We start from the raw sequence: 19,284 nt of genomic DNA, 5'->3' as shown, positions 1-19,284 counted from the left end.
AGTAGGCCATTCTGACACAACGACATGCTTAGAAGTAAACTGATCTTTTGAAACTCTGCAGGATGCTTAGGGTCTTCATCCTGCTGAAAGTATCTCTCACAGGTTTCCTCTACAATGATCCTCTATTTAGCTACAGACATCTTACAACAGACTCTCAGTTTTCCTATCGTTGCTGAGGAACAGTACTGACACGGCTTCATCCGCGTGTTCAGGACGATGTGCATTGTTACTTTGAAAACCCCACGTTGCATTTTGGATGTGGCTCAAGAAGTTCAGTTTCGGGCTCATCTGAGCAGAACATCTTCCAAACGTTTGGCGCTTTCCTTACACAGATTGTGGCATACTTTAAAGACGATTCCCTATAGATTAGATTAGTTGGTTTTTGCCACAATTTCCTGAAATCCAGACTCTTGGCGTGCATGACTAATATGTGTCCTATCAGCAGTGTCTCTCATATGAGCTGTGGATTTCTGCAGAGTCATAACTTCCCTTTCGTCGCCTCTTTAGGATGTTAGATTGAACAGTGCTCTGTGAGACATTCAAACCGTAGATTTTCACCGGTTCGTATCCTAGCTCTTATTTCAGTCTTGACAACAGCATCTCTCTGCCCAGTCTGCTGCGTTCCTTCATCTTCGTGATCCTGTTTGTTCACTAGCAAACCTTTGACGGGGATCTCCGGCCGTAGCCTTCGAGCTCTACGGTCCTGCGGGTTTTTAAATGCCTCCACGGAGCATTTGAAGACATACTGAGAATAAATTTGACATTTCTAAAGCCAGTTCATTTTATTTGGCGGGTAGCAAAGTAAAGGGAGCGGTTGGGCTAAAATCATAAGAAATTTCAAATTTTTCAGATTTTTCTACACAAAGGTGTGAAACTAATTTTTCAAATGCAAACGTCCTTCACTACTTTATTCTATTTTATTACAACAACAACAAAAAATCCCCAGTGAAACATGTAAATATTTGGGCTGGTGCTACAACAAAGTCCAAAAACGAGTAATGAATATGTTTACTACCCATTGTATGGAACACCATATATGATAAAGCATTCTTCTAAATATAAAGAAATATGTATTTTCATCTGCATTTACCTGGGAAGTTGACCTAGCATGTTGTTAGTAATGAATATATTAGTATGACCTGCCCAAAAGGAGATGACATGTGGCGTGAGAGCACACTCAGGTTGATACAGATCTTTATTCAATTTAACAGATCATTTCTATACTTCTAATTAAGCACAGAACCAGTCGGGAAAAACAATTAGCATTCTGAAATCAGTTGTTACAACTTTTGTCATGCGTATTTTTTGTCGTTTTGTTTCGCAACTCTCGCTCGTGTCTCAAAAGTCGCCACTTGCCCACGAGCACTTTTACGAAGCTTCGAGCCTCATGAATTAACGGCGCAGACGCGCTATCCGCCCAGATTCATGTAGCTGCGGCGACAGCGGAATTTGCCAGGTTTATTGATAACCAGAGTCTCTTGGTGGAGGCAGGATTTAGCGCACCTTAAGGGAGTCCCCTCCTCCCGCGCCGGGTATATGCTCGTGAGATCTCATCTCGTGTTAATTTGTCACCGTTAGCCCTCCGGCTAACTCTGAGCTATTCATTGTCTCGTATGGCTACGGGCCTTTTTTTGTTCTCCGAGAGATTGTTCCACAATTTACATTGCCTTGCTTTTTTTTTCTTTATTTTTCCCTCTGCTTCCACCTGCTCTGCCTTGACTGTTTGGTTTTTGCTTTGTTTTTTTTTCTCCCATTCCCTCTCCTTTTGACTGTGACAATTACGCATCCTCCTGTGGGACAATTAAAAAAAAAAAAAAGGGAGCTGGCTTTCCTCCCGGTAAAAAGGAAAGAGACAAAGGAAAGGGATCGAGGAAATAATGATGCTAGATTTGTTTGTGCAGTCGCCCGTCTCCTTTGAACCGGCGCCTCTTGATGTAGCTGCTGTTTTGTTCCAGCGCCACCCCTTCGCCAAGGACGCCCTGCCTTTCAGCCCCACTGTCCGACAAAAACAAATGAAAGCGCTCTTCGCTCAGAGACGCGAAACTTTTCCCCACCCCGCGTCAACGCGGTTGTCCTCTTTCATCCCGCGTTCCTGAACGCCTCCTCTTCCTCTCTCGACAGGTGCAAATGCAACCTTCACGCCAACAGCTGCGTGTTCGACAAAGAGAAGTTGAGCTGCGAGTGCGAGCACAACACCACCGGGCCTGACTGCGGGCGCTGCAAGAGGAGCTACCAAGGGCGAGCGTGGAGTGCTGGCTCCTACCTGCCCATTCCCAAGGGCACGGCTAATATCTGTGAGTACGAACACACATGTGCCGCAACAAACCCAGACACATGTTAGCTCGTCAACATGTAAGGGAGGGGTCCGCTGCACACGTTCCCCTTGATCTGTAGACTTAGACTTAGACTGACTTTATTGTCATTTTGCATGCACAGGGTGTATACAGAACGAAATTTCGTTGCATACGGCTCAGGACAAGGTTTTGAGGTTCCGATGTTGTGAGGTTACTCCAGAATAAAATAAAATACAGTATAAAATGTGAATATAAATATGAATATAAAATATAAAGTGCAGGACTGACAGTAAAATAGAAGTTATTTAGCTCTGTACATGTGCAAGGTATGAAGTGGAGGCCAGTTTTTGAGTGCAGTCCAGTTAAGAGTTCAGCAGTCTGATGGCAAGTGGGAAAAAGCTGTTTCGGAACCTGGTGGACCTGCACCGGATGCAATTACTGTAGAGTCACATTCAGATTTTCTTGCTACGAAAGCGGCGTCCACATCAGGCTGCGTCCGGCCAACGCTGGCCGTTTTATTGCGAACACGTTGTCGCTACTTTTGAATCTGGTCAAACGTAATCAGCATCATTAAAACCTCACCGACACTTTGATATTTCCCCCCCCTACTTTTTCGTAAAATGGTTCTTTACAACAAGGCGACTCACTTGGGTAAGTCGTCGGTGAATAGTTATTGATGCTTTTCGTTTAGACGTCAAATTATGGTGGAAACGTGATAAGTCTACGTAACACTCATTAACACTCAATGGAGTGTTAATGTAAATAACACCACTAGCACTTCAAGTAGGATTGTGGTGAGGCATGTCGGCTTCGTAAGCTGCATTTTGTTTTGAATATTTTTGAAACTACCTCGACGAAAAACTGCTGGATTTTCTACCAAAAGTGTAATTCCACAGAAAAATGAGTAGACAAGTGAATCTGCGAATTCTGCAACATGGCTTTTTTTGCTGAATTAATCAAAGTAAAAGGGGTGAATATCGGGTTTGTGTTTGCGGGAACTGGAAAGAAAGTGATCATTTTGAATCATGTCATCCAGGATGCTTTGCTTTGAAACGACAACGAGAACCAGGGTATATTCCAAGTGTTGTTATAAGCCACCATTAAAGAAGAAGAGCTTAAAATTGCAACAAAAACAACAACAAAAAAAATGTTCTGACCTGTGACTCAGCGTTTTCTTGAGATGATGCATTCAACAGAGAAACTCACCCTGACACGGAGGAGGGAACGAGAGCTTCACACCCAAACAGCAAAATCAGAATTTACAGTATAACGATCTCCATTTCCCCCCCTTTTTCTCTTTCCCTCCCTGGAGCTCTTGCTGTCTTCCATTCTGTTCCCTCGGAGAAAAATAACGTTTGCTCTTCCGTTGAAGCAAACAGAGCAAAGACGTAGTGTCAGACTCCACATCCAGCAGTTTGGTGCTGCTGAAGTGAGCGGAGACCACTTTATCTGTACTTACGTAAAGAGCTTTTTCTATCAGTCGCAAATGAGAGCAATTATGGCCTCGGTGCAAACACTCTTGATTAATAGATGGCCTGCTTCTTAGTCACAGCACAGCAACTGGTGTGTAGATTTAGTCCGGCGTGGGCGATTGGTGCAAACACGGCTCCAGAAAACATTAGATTATCGTTATAAAGCACTCAAGCGACACGCTTAATGTTTTTTGTCGCTCATTTCAGAAAGCGAAACTCGTATATTAAATAGATTTCTTATGCACGATGTTGGTGATTGTAGCATGCCTATAGTGAGCACTACCAAATGTAATGTCTCAGGACATTTTTTATCACGAAACTGTAAAATATCCTTTGGTTTCGGGCAGATAGGAAAATATGCAGCAGATGCCAAATGCCAATTTGAACGTTATTAGTTAAACATTTGGCCAGCTGCTTGAAACCCGTCACCGTGTCGGTGTTTCGTTGTGCTGCCATGTACCCAGAACGGTGCCACGGTTGAAAAGTCAAGCAAAGTGGCGTGGCAATGTATCCAGTAACGCAGGAGATTAAAAATAATTATATTTTTTGGAAAACACTTTTTTTTTTTTTTATTGTTTCACAAATAAAATAAAAAACGTGAACTGCAATATCTTTTAAACATATCTAAATAGAACAATTACATCCAGGTTTGATTGGTCCAAATCTTGTGGGATTATTTTTATTAATTTTTTTTGCATGCTGCATTCTAATTTTGAACTTTAACCAAAAGAACAGTTCATTTTTGTGCATTTATTCACAGCTTATAAAGTTCCAAACGTTTTCTCAAAACAGTGTTCAGTGAATCATAATGGTCAGGTCAAAGTCTTTTAGATTTTGAACTCATAGATAACTCATCACAAACAATAAAACATGCATTGCCTTTGCTGACTTCCTGAAGGTGGAGTTTGAGAAACAGCAGGACTTTGTTCAAGAGACAGAGCCCCAATTTCAAGGCTTTCTTTTAAGTCCATATTTGACATATACAACATTTTTTATAACAACCAACGGTAACATAGTTACTTTATCGTGCCATAAAATGATTCTATTTGGCTGGAAAACACATAATACCGCCCCTTTAAATGGTGAAAATCAGCTTAATTACTTTGTTTGCTGGTATTTTTCCCCCCTTGCTCTGAGAACATCTCCATGCTTTTACAGCCTCTGAACGACATGACATCTGTCTACTTTACAACAAGACATATTATTGCATTTTAATATCGTTATACCTCTAACTTATCTTTTTCGGTTTTTTGGGTTTTTTTTACCACCGTATTATAAAATCACCCGAGCAGAAGCTCCAAAACGGTCAGCATTCCTGCCTTACATCAGCCAACACAATGACAGCTTTAGGTTCAAATATGCTCCCAACTTTCATCCCTCCCACCCCCCGTCTCTTTATTACTGCGATTTCTGCCTCCCTGCCTGGGGACTCGCAGCTCGGCCGCCGGCCACCGATGACTTATTCCGCCTCCCCGAGGATCCGCGTTATGAGACTTAGGGAGGGTTAGTGAAATAGCCATAACCACAGCCTGGATTGACAGCACATTATTAAAAAACCCCACAAAAAACACCGGACACACATGCATGCACAGGTGCTCAGCCAGACCTCGGCACGGCGCAGGCGCACACCCTCATAACCACACAAGAGGCACGCAGACAAACTCCTTTGGCCCTGCCGGTGATGAAAAACAGTCCCAGTGTAAAAGCGCGTTATTATACTTTGTCTTGGAGGAGGCAAAATCCATAATGTAATAACGCTGTGAAAAATCTATAGGAATGCAAGGTTTCCCTGCTGAATAGAGAAGAAAACACACAAAGCTGAGGGGAGAAAGAGAAACGAAACGAAAGAAAGAGAAAACGTTATGTGCTGTGCTGCAGTCGGTGAAAGTCTCCCTGTGTTTGCGCCAAAAGCGAGCGAGCATATGGCCTCTCCGCCGAGGCAAATTTGTCAAAGATGAAAACGCAATTAAGATTTAATTTCGTCTTACTATGCCCATCGTGTCGTCTGACGGGATAAGGAGGTCAATGAATCATCATCTGGAAGGGGGTGTGGCACTGGAGGGGGGCGGATGGTGTTAATGTGTCGCCGCATAATGGGGCTGTGTTTGAAACGGGGATCTAAAGAGTGACAGGGAGCGAAATGGATGGCGGAGAAGTGAAAAGGAGGGGAGGCGGGCATCGCTCTCTGTCACAGCTAACTCGGCCTACAGGGGGTTGGGTGGGGTGGCGGTGATGGTACGGGAGGGCGGGGAGGCGTCGCTTTCTCCGTCTGTAATGCTTTGCCCACACCGCCGCACGCCCACCCGCCTCTCATCCTCGCTCATTTTCGCTTCCTTCCTCGGGAGAGAGACAGAAGGAGAGGGATCAGTTGCAGAATTAACCGTGGCAGTTCATTTCACTGTACGACTGAAGGGAGCCTAGGTAAACGGAGGCTGGCGTTCGGGTGGAGGGGGAGTGGCTGTTCACCTACAGAAACTCGATTTCCGGCGGTGGAGTTTATCCTGGACCTCGCTTCGAAGATGGACTGTGTTCACCTGAAACAGTTCGGCTAATTTTAAGATCGCGCAGGTTGCCGACAACGCACACAGTTGAAACCAGACATTTAGATACATACATGTTTTTTTTTCTCCCACTGAGTACTATTAAACCCCAACAAACTTTTTTCCACTTTCTCGTGTTTTTAGGAATTGTACATTAGGAAAACCAATTGACGCTAACTTCCTGGCTGATGTCTGGAGATTTTGAAAGGTTCACTGTTTTACCTGAAAATATAATGTCATTATGGCTAACACATTTTAGTTTCATCAAACCAGTCATCATCAGCATGATCTCAGTGTATATAAGCTTCTGATTTTGAAGGAGAAAAAACACGGTTTCTGTCATTATTTCTCCATCTAACAAACAATTTCAGTAGCCCTGAAAGTTTTGTGACACGGAATGTCACACTGTGAGAAACAATGCTGATGTGTCTTTTTAGTTGGTGTATGTAAATATCTGGTCTGATATTCTCTTTTGTTAAACACAGCTTCTTTCAAAGTCTTAAGATTGGTCTGAAATCTTTTTTTTTCTCCAACATATTAGGCAACTGATCATTCGAAAGTAAAAAAAAAATCTTTGGTTTAAACTAACTATTAAACTCCAAGGACGTTTTAGTCAAACAGGAATTGGCCGCCACTTGGGGGCACCACTGCCCATGTACGGAAAATTTTCTGCACAAATTCCTGTACTGTTACGCCCCTACCATCCATCCATCCATCCATCTGAACATGTATTCACCTTTCACCCATATGAAGATAAGTTCTTGCGAGAGAAATGAAAGAAACTTAAATGCTGCGACCTCTCTTAACCTGTAAACTTGCTGCATAATCACAACTCTGTGAGCGTTCAATTTTTGAGATTATTTATTAACGCAGCCTCCAGTCATAATGCAATCATTGTCCTCACATAGTGGGTAAATATTAGAGTTCGACATATACACTTGAGGCTTACCAAAGGAGTCTTTCTGGCCAATGTTTAGACTTTTTACACATTCTGCACCCCGTTTCTGAGCATCCAGTCCTCTCGTACGTCTGTGTGGCGACTAAACGAGTAGATTACCTTGGTAGACCAGGATTGAGAGACCCCGGATCTGACGTAGCTGACGCCACAGCCCACGACTTCATAGATCTGTATTGATCAAAGCAGTAAAGGCCTTGAGCCTCAAATAATTGATCCCCTGCACACCAAGAGCAGCCACATCATCATCATCCTGCTTTTTCGCCGTAGTCCAGGCAAGCATCACAAGACGGAGCGCCGTCACATCAGAAGCCAGCGGACACAACAAGAAGTAAAAAAATACCACACAGCTGTCAAAGAGCACTTTGGTCCGGTGCTAATGAACAGCTGCCGGCCGCTGAAATCTGATTATCTCCTCCTTTTGTCCAAATGGGAGGTGTTGGTCTCGTTGTTTGGCAGAGGAATTTCAGCGGTGAGATGAGATGCCGGATGAACAGAAGACTTTATGGTATAAAGAAAATGTGTCTTTGTGTTGGCATTTAGGTTCTTGTAAAGCTTTTTCAGTTCATCACAGCTTTTTTGCCACAAAAACCTGTGATGAATTTCATCGAACGGGGACTAATGAACTCTCAAGGTGAATCGTTTATGTCAGGATTTACTAAACAAACCCAATCCAGGACGCTTCAGCGGAAAAATCTGTATATTTTTTTGTATCTTACCTCTCTAATAATTTAAAATCAAGACATGTTGATATGAATTTTATCTTAAATTAACAGTTTGATTTAGAGGTACAACAGCCAAGCTTTTCCTGGCCGAAATTGGTTCCTGTTTCTTTTTCTGTTGAGCTCTGATTGGCCGATTTCCGTTTTAATTGAAACCATTTTTCCCCCCCTCAAGTCATGAAGGTTAATTGATATAATCAACTCTGCGCTGTCAGGTTTATCCTAATGAAACTTTCACCAGAACCAGAACTAAACACGGAGAAGCAGCAATCAGCTTCTACGCTCCACAAATCTGGAACAAACTACCAGAAAACTGCAAAGCAGCCGAAACCCTGAGTTCCTTTAAATCAAAGCAAAATACCACACATTAACTGGAACATTGATCAATATATTTGGTGTGTATTGAGGATTTTGATAACGGAACTTGACAAAATGTGATGTTTACTGCTTGTTTCAATGTTTTAATGTTAAACATTTCAAACCGCCTTGTTGCTGAAATGTGCTATTCAGATAAACTTGAACATGTCCTGTCAGGCGTTCAGATCAACGAGCTGACAGAAACAGGATAGAAGACTCCTTAAACGTTTCATGTTTTTTTCACATTTCTCCGCCAGCCGCATGAATGAGAGTTTTCTTTAAAAAAACAAAAAAAAAACCAACTTTGGTCCAAAGAGGCCGCTTGGAGTGATCTGCAAACATTTGTACGTTACAGTTCGGATCTGATGTTTGCTTGCTTTCCTAAGTATCTATCAAAGCATCACTCTCTGACCTTTATTTAATATTTCATTAAGCTCAAAAAGTGCATCAAAGCAAATTCTGCTGGTTAATGTGCGCGCAGACAGAAAGCTGTACAAAGTTCGATGGAGGTTTTAAATATTTAAAAAAAAAAAAAAAGGAATATCGCATATTCAGTTTTTGACTCGCCAAGAAAATCCGGCTTCTGATTTCTGCTTTATCTTAAAATTTGTTCTTTTGTTAAAGTTTTAGAACATTCTTTTAAAATGCATTCAAATGACTATGTTTCATCCCCAACGTAACCACTTGGTTTATGTTTTTACTCAGTTTTTTTTTTCTCCCCCTTGATTTATTTGGGCCTTTATTTTACCCCAATTCTGTTCTCTGTAAAACTCAGTGACTCTTTGTTTTTATTTAATTTTTTTTTCCGTGCATCCTGTCATCCTGCTCCTCCTCCTGCTGCTCTCCTCCATTATTTTGCTCTTTCTCTACCCATTCTGGCACATTTGTTCTCGTCTTTTTTTCATTTCCTCTTCTCCCCCTACTCCTCAAAACCCCCAAACCCCCCAGAGAACTAGCTTGTTTACACTTTCTTTTCCACGTCTCAGAAGTGTGCAGCTGTGACGCTAATCTTTCTTTCAAATGTATATATTTGTCTTTTCCGTCTATCTTTGGATTTTCTTTTGTTTTTTTTCCCCGACTTTACACCTCTTCTCCTCCCTCAAATCTTAAGCTGTCCTTCTCCCCAACTTAGCTCCTGGCCACTTTGAGGCTTGCCACCTTCAATTCAGATCTACACGTGGAGACGGAGCCGGCGAGACGGAGCACTCCGGCTAGCCGCAGTACCGTAATTTTGCTCCTGAGGAATTCAATCAAATCAGCTCGCACGCCGCCGCCGCGCTCGCGATCTGGCAGCCGACGCCGCCGCCGACCGGTTAGCGACGCCTGTCACCATCACGGGGCTCTGTATAGCCAAAGAGGTCCCAGATGATGATGGATTGCTATGAAATGATGGCGGCCAGGGGAAAGTAATTACTAACTTTGCCTTCGGGGTGGTGCTGGTGGTGGTGCGGGGGAGGATTTCAGCAGATAAGCCCCTTTTCCAGAGCGCTCCATCGGCTGCGCCAAAGCAAACAGGTGAAGGTCAGAGAGGAACGAATGCTGACAGAAACAACGTAATGACGCCCGCGGTCATCCAACGCTCATGTCATCAGCCAAACGTCATCGACACAAGAATGTGACGAATTTCAGCAGCGGCCTGCTCACGCTGCAGGAAGCATTAGGAGCTGGTGAAAGAAAGAACATGCAGAGGAGAGACAGAATGTAGGTCAAATATACTGAAGTGTGAGATTCAGAAAAAAGGAACGTGTTTCACTGTAACCTGGAGCTGATTTGTTGAGGTGTAATCACCTACATCCCCATTGACTGGAGATGTTCTGTTTTTGTTTGTTTTTTTAAGTTCAAGGTTATTTTTAAAAAATGAAGCTTTACGTACTAATGAACATTTAGTACATGACAATTAATCGTATTCAAATGGACCAAGAAAGAACAAAAAGACATGACAAAGTACAGAGAGGTACGGGTAAATGGACTTAAAATAGTCATTATTTTACTAACAATACAGTGAATTGTGCAACAACTTAAGTAAAACCATGAAGCACAGTCGTGTGGAATTGAGGTGAGCATGTGTAGGTGCGTGCAGTAGGTGCTGATAAATGACAAACCAAAAGGGGGACGGAAGACACAAAGGAGAGATGCAGCTTCTATGTGCTTTTCTTGGCTCTACAGTCAAAATGGTCCAAAGTTTGCCCTGATGCTGCAGCGTAGATCTGGAACAAACAGACATCAGTACACTGGAGCCGTCACGGCATCAACTCTTGCTGACCCCGCTGAAGAAAAGCGTCCTGGCAGCAGGATGCTGCCTTCACCACACGTTACCACGGGGGATGGTGGGTTCAAGGTGATATTCAGAGTTCAGATATTCAAAACGCAGGGTTTTCAGTGTGGGCAAAAACGTTTGATCAACATGTCAATTTTATTATTATTTTTTTTTAAAGCTGATTTGCTGAATAATAATCAGCTATCACCACTCTGCTTTTGTAGACAAAGGGACTGTATTATTTGTTTCTCAGCCACATAGTATCAACTCATAGCACAGTCAAGTAACTGTTTCCATCAGTTGCTATAAACATTCTGTATATATATCAAGTATGACTTGGAAGAAATTTAACTTTGGAATTTGTCACCTTGAAATTAGGCGTCTGTCTCTTTAAGAAACTCTTACTCTTTCAAAAACTCTGCCTTCAGGAAGTCATCTCAACATTGCTCCTCTGGTAATGTCAAAAAGAGAACTGTATCCATTTTTAATGTTTTATGTTTCACCGTTTGTTTCTATACGCTGTCGACATTAAGTTGTGCTATTCTAAATGATTATCACTTCAATTTTAAGAGGTACAGTTTAAAAGCCCATCTAGGAACAAATGCTGCGAATTAGCTGTTGCTACTGCACTATGACTCAAACATGGGACTGCTGTCCTGCTCAGTTTGTCCATGTCTGTCTGTCCCTATCAAATAAACTTAATAATAATAATAATAACTCTTTAACAACATTTTTATCAACGTTGCACTGAGAAGTAGCTCAGCAGATGCACAGTTCCACCAAGTGTTTGCTAATTGCTGCCAGCTAGTCTGAAGGAGCTGAGTGGTGGAGTCGCTTGAACAGTTGGATTGTTGCCATGGAGATTAAAGGATTTATCAAACATGCGCGAACAAATCAAAGCGACACTCCAGGTATGTGTTTGATGAAGGAATTACATGATAACACGACTTTACATAACACCGCCCCTTTAAGATTTATTTCTAATCGCTTGTTGCCTTTTTTCTGTTCAGGCTGTAGTATATTTTCTGCACTGCCTCCATTTGTATTCGTTTTCCATGTGTGGCATGTGCTGACCCCGTCACATGAGGCGACTCGCGTGAACCTCAGAGATCCTGTTTCCTCCCCAGCATCTCGCCGCCCTGATCTCTGCGCAGCATGCAAAAAAAAAAAGAAAAGAAAAAGAAATCAATGGGGCGCACCGTCAACATAAGCAGCCCTTAATGCTCTTCCTGCGCGATAGGACCAAATTAGATTGCAGCCGTGGCCTGTAATGGCACGGCCGGGCAGGTGAAGAGGATTGAAATTGACGGTGATTGAAAATTAATCGAATGACCCCGACATGGGATCCGCGGATGCGCTCGTGCCCCGCGGGTTGTTCATAAAGCAGCGGATAATTGCACTGACAGGCCAACTGGTGCTCGGGAGCGTGACCTGGAAGGAAAGGTCAAACTTCACTCAGCGACAGCCTGAGGAGTCGATCCGTACGGACGGACAGTCGAGCGGACTCTTGCCCGTTTATTTATTTTTTGTTTTATTGTTATTATTTTGACAGAAGACTGTGGGTGAAAAAGTGTCGCGGCACACTCCGTCATGTCATGAACATAAGCATATTAACACCTCTATTTACCGTGTGACATACATGTTAAAACATTTAGCCGGTTCTTTGTTACGCAGCAACAGTGCCGGCTTTGTCACTGCGCTCTTCTCCTGTCGTCTTAGTGACTGTAGACGGAGCACTGGCTGATACGAAGGAACTATGGTCGGGGAAAGCAGGATATTGTTGCTATGAGGAGCCTCTCTGCTCAAACGGTGAACTTAAACTGTTTCTTATTGCACACTAATGAGAGTACGCAGGAAAACAACCAGCAAGAGTAATTTTCTTTCCTCTCTATCCTTCACCTAACGTAGTTGGGGCCCCTGCTCCAAATTTGATGCGGATAGATTTTGTGTGTGTGTGTGTGTGTTATTGCTCAACCAGATGCTTAAAATCTGGTAAGTACAGTTTTTTTTTCATTCTCATTGATTTATTTAGTATAATAAATCACCATGGCAAAAAAAAAAAAAAAAAAAATCCAAGTTTCCTAGAATGGCAACACAGGTCATAAAGTCAATTTCCAAAAAAATCCGTTTAATAGTGACTAGAGGGGGGGTTGATGCAGAAGAACAAAAGCTGGCATAGAAACATTAAAGATCCTGCAGCCTTGACTGTCTTGGCACTGTATTGTTTACTTAGTAAATATTTTAGCTGCTTTGCTTGCTTGCTTTTCTGCTGTAGGAAAGAAATTTCTGCTTTCAGAAATTCATTTAAGTGCGAAAAAAAAAAACGTGAATCATCCAGTTGGCTAAAATGAAACTTTCTAATGTTGTTCATGATTTGGTGTGTGTGTTTATACATCCCTTTTTTGACCGTTTCTGTTTAAAAGTGAGGTTCTCTGTCAAAATGCCGGCGCTTGGAAAATCGAACATTTACTGCTGTCTTACCTTAAATTAGAATATATACCCTCAAAAGGTTAAGTTCTTCAGTAATTAATTTGAAAAATTGAAGTGTAAACTGATTTCTCACAGAGTGGTATATTTAAAGCCTTTACTTTTGTTCATTTTGGGTTTCTCAGAGACTTAGGAAACTAGATAAGAGTCATCAAATATTTAATGTTAATGCGTGATAAGTTATGCAATATCAGGTTAAACTGTTGCAGCAGATAGTAATCTACATGCTCCACAAATGTCATTGTGAAAGGCCATGTTCATAAAGTTCTGAATCTAAGCATAATATTGGAAAGTTGAGTGGAAGAAAAATGCGTAAACTGTTAATCCGCTGCCATATGTGGCCATGCTAACAGGCCTCAGCATTCCTGGCTAGCTCTCTTGTGGTGAACCGGCTGCAGCATAGCAGAGTAAAAAGGTGGCGTGTGCGAGCAGCATCTACACGAAGATGATTGACACTGAGAAGACCCTCCTCCTCTTAGGCTCTGATTGGTTGTTCCAAACCAATCAGTGTAATTCTGGAGATGGCAATAGGACCACGGAGAGGAAATGAAGGAGCTCAATTTTTTTCACTTGTGTTTCATATTATACAGTCATAGTGACAAAGTGACAGCTTAAACATATTGCTTCTAAAAGTTACGTACTGCAGCTTTAAATCTAACCCCTCAGCATATCCTCATCTTTTTAGGCCCAGCTGTATGACAGATCGCGGTTCAAATTCTGTGTTAATTCTTATTGTAATGATGTAATATCCTTTATGTTTGTGAACACTGCATGACATTTTTATAGCTTCAACTACTATCACTATTTTTCTGTTCTGTAAATCAACTAAGGTGATCCTGAATTGCAATGTTGTAATACAGGAAGTGATGAGATTCAGATTCTGGCATCATGTCTCCGTCTCCTCAAAAGTGACTTCCTGGACGCCGCGGACCACAACGCACTTGTGTTATCTGAAAGCGTGCTCTTTGCTGCTCCTCTGCTGTCCCGTTGTTCCGCTGCGCCGCAGTGTGCGTGATCGCGGTTACCCTTGCCCTGTCCTTCCTGTCCGCGGCTGAGCATCTGCCCATCCCTCCGCCGCCGGAGGGTTTGCGATCTGTATGTCGGCGTGGCCACCTGCACTTCACGGCTCTCTGACGGTTCGCATATTTGGCGTCTAAAACACAACTGGCAGGCACAGATCAAGGGAAGAGCCGACTGAATGACAGCAGCCGGATCAAAGTCGGCGTACACAAACAACTCGTGAAAATCCTCCCCGCCTCCTCTCCAGAGCAGATCTTGGACGTGTTCGTCTCCGTCGCGTAAAAACAAGGCCACGCTGAAATTCCCACACACGTTCCCTCCTCCGCTTCAGGTGCGACGGCGCGAGGAAGACACACGAGACCCGAGCGTTTCATCTCGTCTCCTCCAGCTTGAAAGAAACGTGCAAGCATGTCTCCAAGTCTCCAAATGCCCAGCATGCTTCTTCTTCCCATGGAGAGGTGCTTGTTTGTTTTGTTTAGTTTTTGGGGGGAGGGGGTTGGGCACGCTGCCTTGTTGAGGGAAGAAAGGACATGCGAGGATGTGAGGCAGGGCTTCCATCCAGAAGGAGATGATTAGAAAATCTCCAGCCGGCGTTGATGGCCTGACAGGAAATTCTGTCATTGCGGCGCTGATTACAAGCGGAACGGAGATGAAACCAAGAAACCGCGGCCGATTTGGGTCAAGGAATTGAATGTCTTTGGTCTCCTCAGATCCGCAGCCAGCCCGGCATCGCGGTGCGGCAGAGATCTGGTCACCATGGGGACGAGACAGACTGCATTATCTGCTCAGTGGCCGCTCGGCTCAAGAGATTGCTCGATGGAGGGACGGACGGGCAGGCCGGCAGGACGAGACACGTCCTGCTCTGCTGTCAAAGCTGGAGTTTGATATTTCCAACAGTATTTGTAGTAGAGCCTTATGAAACTCTTCATACCTTTTTGGACTGAATCACCAATTTGTCACGTTACAATCGTAAACTTTCGATATTTTGCATCCAGACGTTATGTGGAATGCAAACTATTGTCTGAATAAATTTTAGTGCATTTAGTGACGTTGATTGGTTTAATTTCATTGAATTGAGCGCTCCAAGTTGAGTCATTTTTATTTTAAAAGCACATTTCAGCAACAAGGCAGTTCAATATTCTTTACACTATGAAAACACAAATAAAACGCCGTATAAACAACATACCAATTACCAGTAACAAACATTTTGTCGAGTGCCATCATCAAAATCATCAACATGCATCAAACATGTCAATGTTCCAGTGATTATGAGTCAAAAGCAACTCTTAAACAGGTGGGTTCTTAGGCTTGAGTTAAAGGAACTCAGTGTTTCAGCTGTTTTGTAGTTTTCTGGAAGTTTGGTCCAGATTTGAGGTGCAGAGAAGCTGAATGCTGCTTCTCCATGTTCCGATAATATATATTTTTTGGGATAGTGGCCTAAAGAAAGTCATTAGGAGTCCAATTGCCAAAACTCATAAAATACACTGCAAAAATGTGGAACGAGTTGCTTGAGGTAACTTAAACTAAAATATAGCTTTTTAGCCAACAAGCGAGACACAATGTGTGGTGGAAAGTCTCAGACTAAAATTACCCTCCCCACTGTTAAGCGTGGTAGTGGCACCATCATGCTGTGGGGATGGGTTTTCTGCATCAGGGTTAAGAAAACTGATGCAGTCCTGGAAGAAAACTTCCAAGACCAGTCATCAACTCCAGGGTCGTCCAGAACTTTTCCAATAAACACACAGTGAGGGGTTTCCATTACAAATGTGTGTAAAACTTTGTCAATATTCCACTGATGTCAAAATAAAAACCATATTGTGCACATTTCCATTTCCATTAAATAAGAAACTCAATCAAAATCACAAGTAAATAAGGTTGATCATGCGATAAGTCATTAAAGAAAACATGCCGTGATTCTCCCATCACTTTCTGACGTCTTCTTCTTTGTGGTTTGGGCCAGTGGCAACATTTGGTTGTTGATCAGGTGCCAACTTTTTGTAGACAAACAAGAGTTTATTTTTCCCCCCTTAAACATATTTTCTAAAAGTCAAATTGCACAATTATGTGATCAGTGGAACTGTAGCCAAATCCCAGATCTAAATCGAACTGAGAATCTGTGGCAAGACTTTAAAATCGCCCCCAGCTGTTTTTCTTCCAATCTGACTGAAACTAGCTTATCTTTAACAGAAGAACGAGCAAAACAAACAGTCTCTAGACTTGCAGCCGTAATTAGAATAAATGGAGGTTCTGAAAAGCTTTGACTAAGCCAGACACAGAGCAACATGGTTCAGTCTCTGAAACCAGGTGTTTCAGCTTTTAGCTTAGACGACAAAAACTTCGGCCATTGACGGGGAAATCAGAGGAGGAAAAACGGAGGAAACCGGAGTGGTACAGATTACCAGACAGAATGCTCACTTCTAAATCTGTTCTGTGCGTTAACTCAGGTGGACACGATTCATCACGTTGTAAAGATTCGAGGGGCTGAGGAGGATTTTCCAGCTTTTTCTCTCTTGAATTTAAAATGTTATTCTTACTGCCGGTAAGCCAATGATATGCAACCATTTAAGCTGTGTGTGTGTTTTTTTCCCCCCTCTCTCTCTTCTTCTCTTGCAGGTGTTCCTAATAACATTGGTCCAGTTAGTAAGTAAACACCATCAGAATACTACTAATACTAAATATGTAAAAAAAAAAAAAAAGAGAGAAAGCACTTTATTAATGCTTGATGCTTTGCTTTGCTTTGCCTGCTGTTGTGCCCTTCATCGAACATCCCTAAGTGTGGCGCCGAGTGTTCATTTCTGATCCAAATCTACCTGCGAAAACTCTCTCAACAAGTATTGACTAACATTTCTATTGGCGGGAGGGGGAGCGGTGTTAGCGTGAGGCGCTGAGCAATAGCTGGAGGCGATATTGTCATGATGCAGGCATATTAATTTACTCCATTCAGACTCAACCAGATAGCACTTGCCTGGCTCTGCATGCCCAATGTCATTTGTTGGGTTTTTTTGCCCCTCTCCGTCTCCCATGCATTATAAATAAATGGCATCTAGACTTTATTAAAGTGCCGAGACCTCTCTGGCAGTATAACGTCACGTGGGGGGGAGGGGTCATTTTAATATAAGCCTCAAACGCCTCGGCCGGTATTATCTTTGTCAAGCAGCAGCCCCCGGAGGAGGATGGAGCAAGAAAAGAGGTGCCACGTCTCAAGTTACCGCTGCCTGGAAGGCTGCGTGATGCAAGGAGCTGTACGGTTGTATCGAACAAGCCAAAGTGCATCCTGCACAGCCGGGCTCAAGTCTCCTTAATCCTCTTTATTCCCCGCGTCCAAGCCGGTGTTCGCTGTTCCCAGATTGATTAGTAAATTGCCTCCTCCCTGTCCGATTCCTCGCCAACATCGAATGGCTCGATTAAAGAGTCGCGTAAGATGCGTCTTCTTGATTTTGATCGATGGTCATTATTCATTTATTCAGTTCTCGTTTGGTGTCAGTACAGTATTTTTTTTTTTAAATTGAATTGAATCGGAATAAATCTGAAACATAGTTTTGAGCTCTCGCATAGAAACGATATAACAGCTTAAAGTAAATCTAGTGCGACACATTCACTCAGGGTCATTGCGGGTCCTACACGTTTATTGGCACAATTGGTAAAGAAGCCTTAAAGCAGATAATACAGTAGTATCATCTTGTATTGGTTTTTCTTTGAAACCTTTAATAGAGCTTTTACTCAGTGAAGGATAAAAAAAAACATCTTTTTTTTGTTTCTTTTTCTACATATTTTTAATTTTTTACCAAATCTCTGGTGCCCCAGTTGAGGGCGCATCTAATTTTTAAAAAGTGTGTAACTGAAGTATTTTATTGTTTGAGGAAGAATCAAGAGATTTACCCCAAAAAAGGTGCATAACATGACACAGAACCACTCATTTTGCCTCTCTAAGATAGAATCAAACTAAGGTTTTTCTGCTAGAATTGGCACATTATTTCTAGTTGGTAATCCCTCCATAAACAAAGAACCATATGTTAATTTCTTCAAATTATGAATTTTAAATACACAAACAATGCTCAAGCTTCAGACAATTTAGTTAAAAAAGAAACTCAGACAATGAAGTAATTTTATCGACAATTGTGTTTGCAATTTCCACTTTTGAAGTTCCAAAAGATTCTTGAGAAATGAGTCAAAGTGTTTCAGAAAATATATTTGTTTTTGTTTTGTTTTTTTTTAAAAAAGGGTATCACTTTAATTATGATAATGACATAATAGCAAAAAATCCAATACATCAATATGAAATGGATTTAGTTGAAGGCTTTTTATGCCAGCGGTGCGAATGAATGTAGAGGGTACAGAGAGTTAACAACCTTCAGTTCACATCCTCTTTGTCATTATTCCCAAGTAAGATACGCATTTAAACAGTTTCTCAAAACATGTTTGCCTGGGACTTGAGATGGAAACAGATTGTCCCCAGGTGGCATTTTAATCAGGCTTATACGCCGGACGAAAACACCGCTTTAAAGTGCGACGCTGTTGAGACGAGTCAGAAATGGACACACAGCCAAGCCCCGGTCCACACACACTCCCTCCCTCCCACTTCTAACAATCTCCCACTGCCTGCCCCCCCCATCATCACAAATGCAGAAATTATGCCTCTTCTCTGTGCATGGCAGGAGTAAAGCTCGGTGTGTGTGTGTGTCTGCACGGTCCTCGTACATGCTTGCATATGCACATCCGGCTTCTCCATCTCATCCAAAAATGCCAGGCCACACCATGTCCAACGGTTGTCCTCAAATCCTTCACATGGAGAGTGTCGAACCTGAAAGGTGTGTGTGCGTGTGTTTGCCTGTGTTTGGATTGGAGGGTATGGTGAGGTAGAATTTAGACAAACCTTCACTTCTTATCCAGAAGATTGCCCCTCCAATGGGGTAAGGGGGAAGGGATTAGGATTTCTTACGACTAGCTGTCTCGTCGCAGCAGAACGATGCCAACAGTAAAACCTGAACGTGCTGACTGCCTTTGTTTTCTAAAACATGCTTAAAGAAGAGGACGACGCTTTCAGCACAAACAAATATCAAGTTTATGTGTGCATTATTAGCAAAGCAGCAGGGGGGGGGGGCAAAAAGGTTATGACGTCCTTGAGGTTGTTGAAAGGATTCGAGGCGGAGCGTGCGCTTTTTCATGTTGTTGGTTGAAGG

The 19,284-nt window shown here is 42.5% G+C and overlaps 1 protein-coding gene across 8 annotated transcripts in view; it reads left to right on the top strand.

Moving 5' to 3' along the window:
- Positions 1-19,284, top strand: part of ntng1 (netrin G1) — a 150,158-nt gene that overhangs the window by 107,218 nt on the left and 23,656 nt on the right. For all 8 annotated transcript variants that reach the window (XM_023326053.1, XM_023326059.1, XM_023326056.1 and 5 more), the window contains exons 4-5: positions 2,122-2,294; positions 16,718-16,744. In XM_023326053.1, coding sequence (XP_023181821.1) covers positions 2,122-2,294; positions 16,718-16,744 — 200 coding nt within the window. The remainder of the gene's footprint in view (positions 1-2,121; positions 2,295-16,717; positions 16,745-19,284) is intronic.

The sequence above is a fragment of the Xiphophorus maculatus genome, chromosome 21 (assembly GCF_002775205.1).
Source record: "Xiphophorus maculatus strain JP 163 A chromosome 21, X_maculatus-5.0-male, whole genome shotgun sequence".
Classification (NCBI taxonomy): domain Eukaryota; kingdom Metazoa; phylum Chordata; class Actinopteri; order Cyprinodontiformes; family Poeciliidae; genus Xiphophorus; species Xiphophorus maculatus.
Note: the sequence above shows the minus strand (reverse complement) of the source record. Positions and strands in the feature narration are given on the sequence as shown.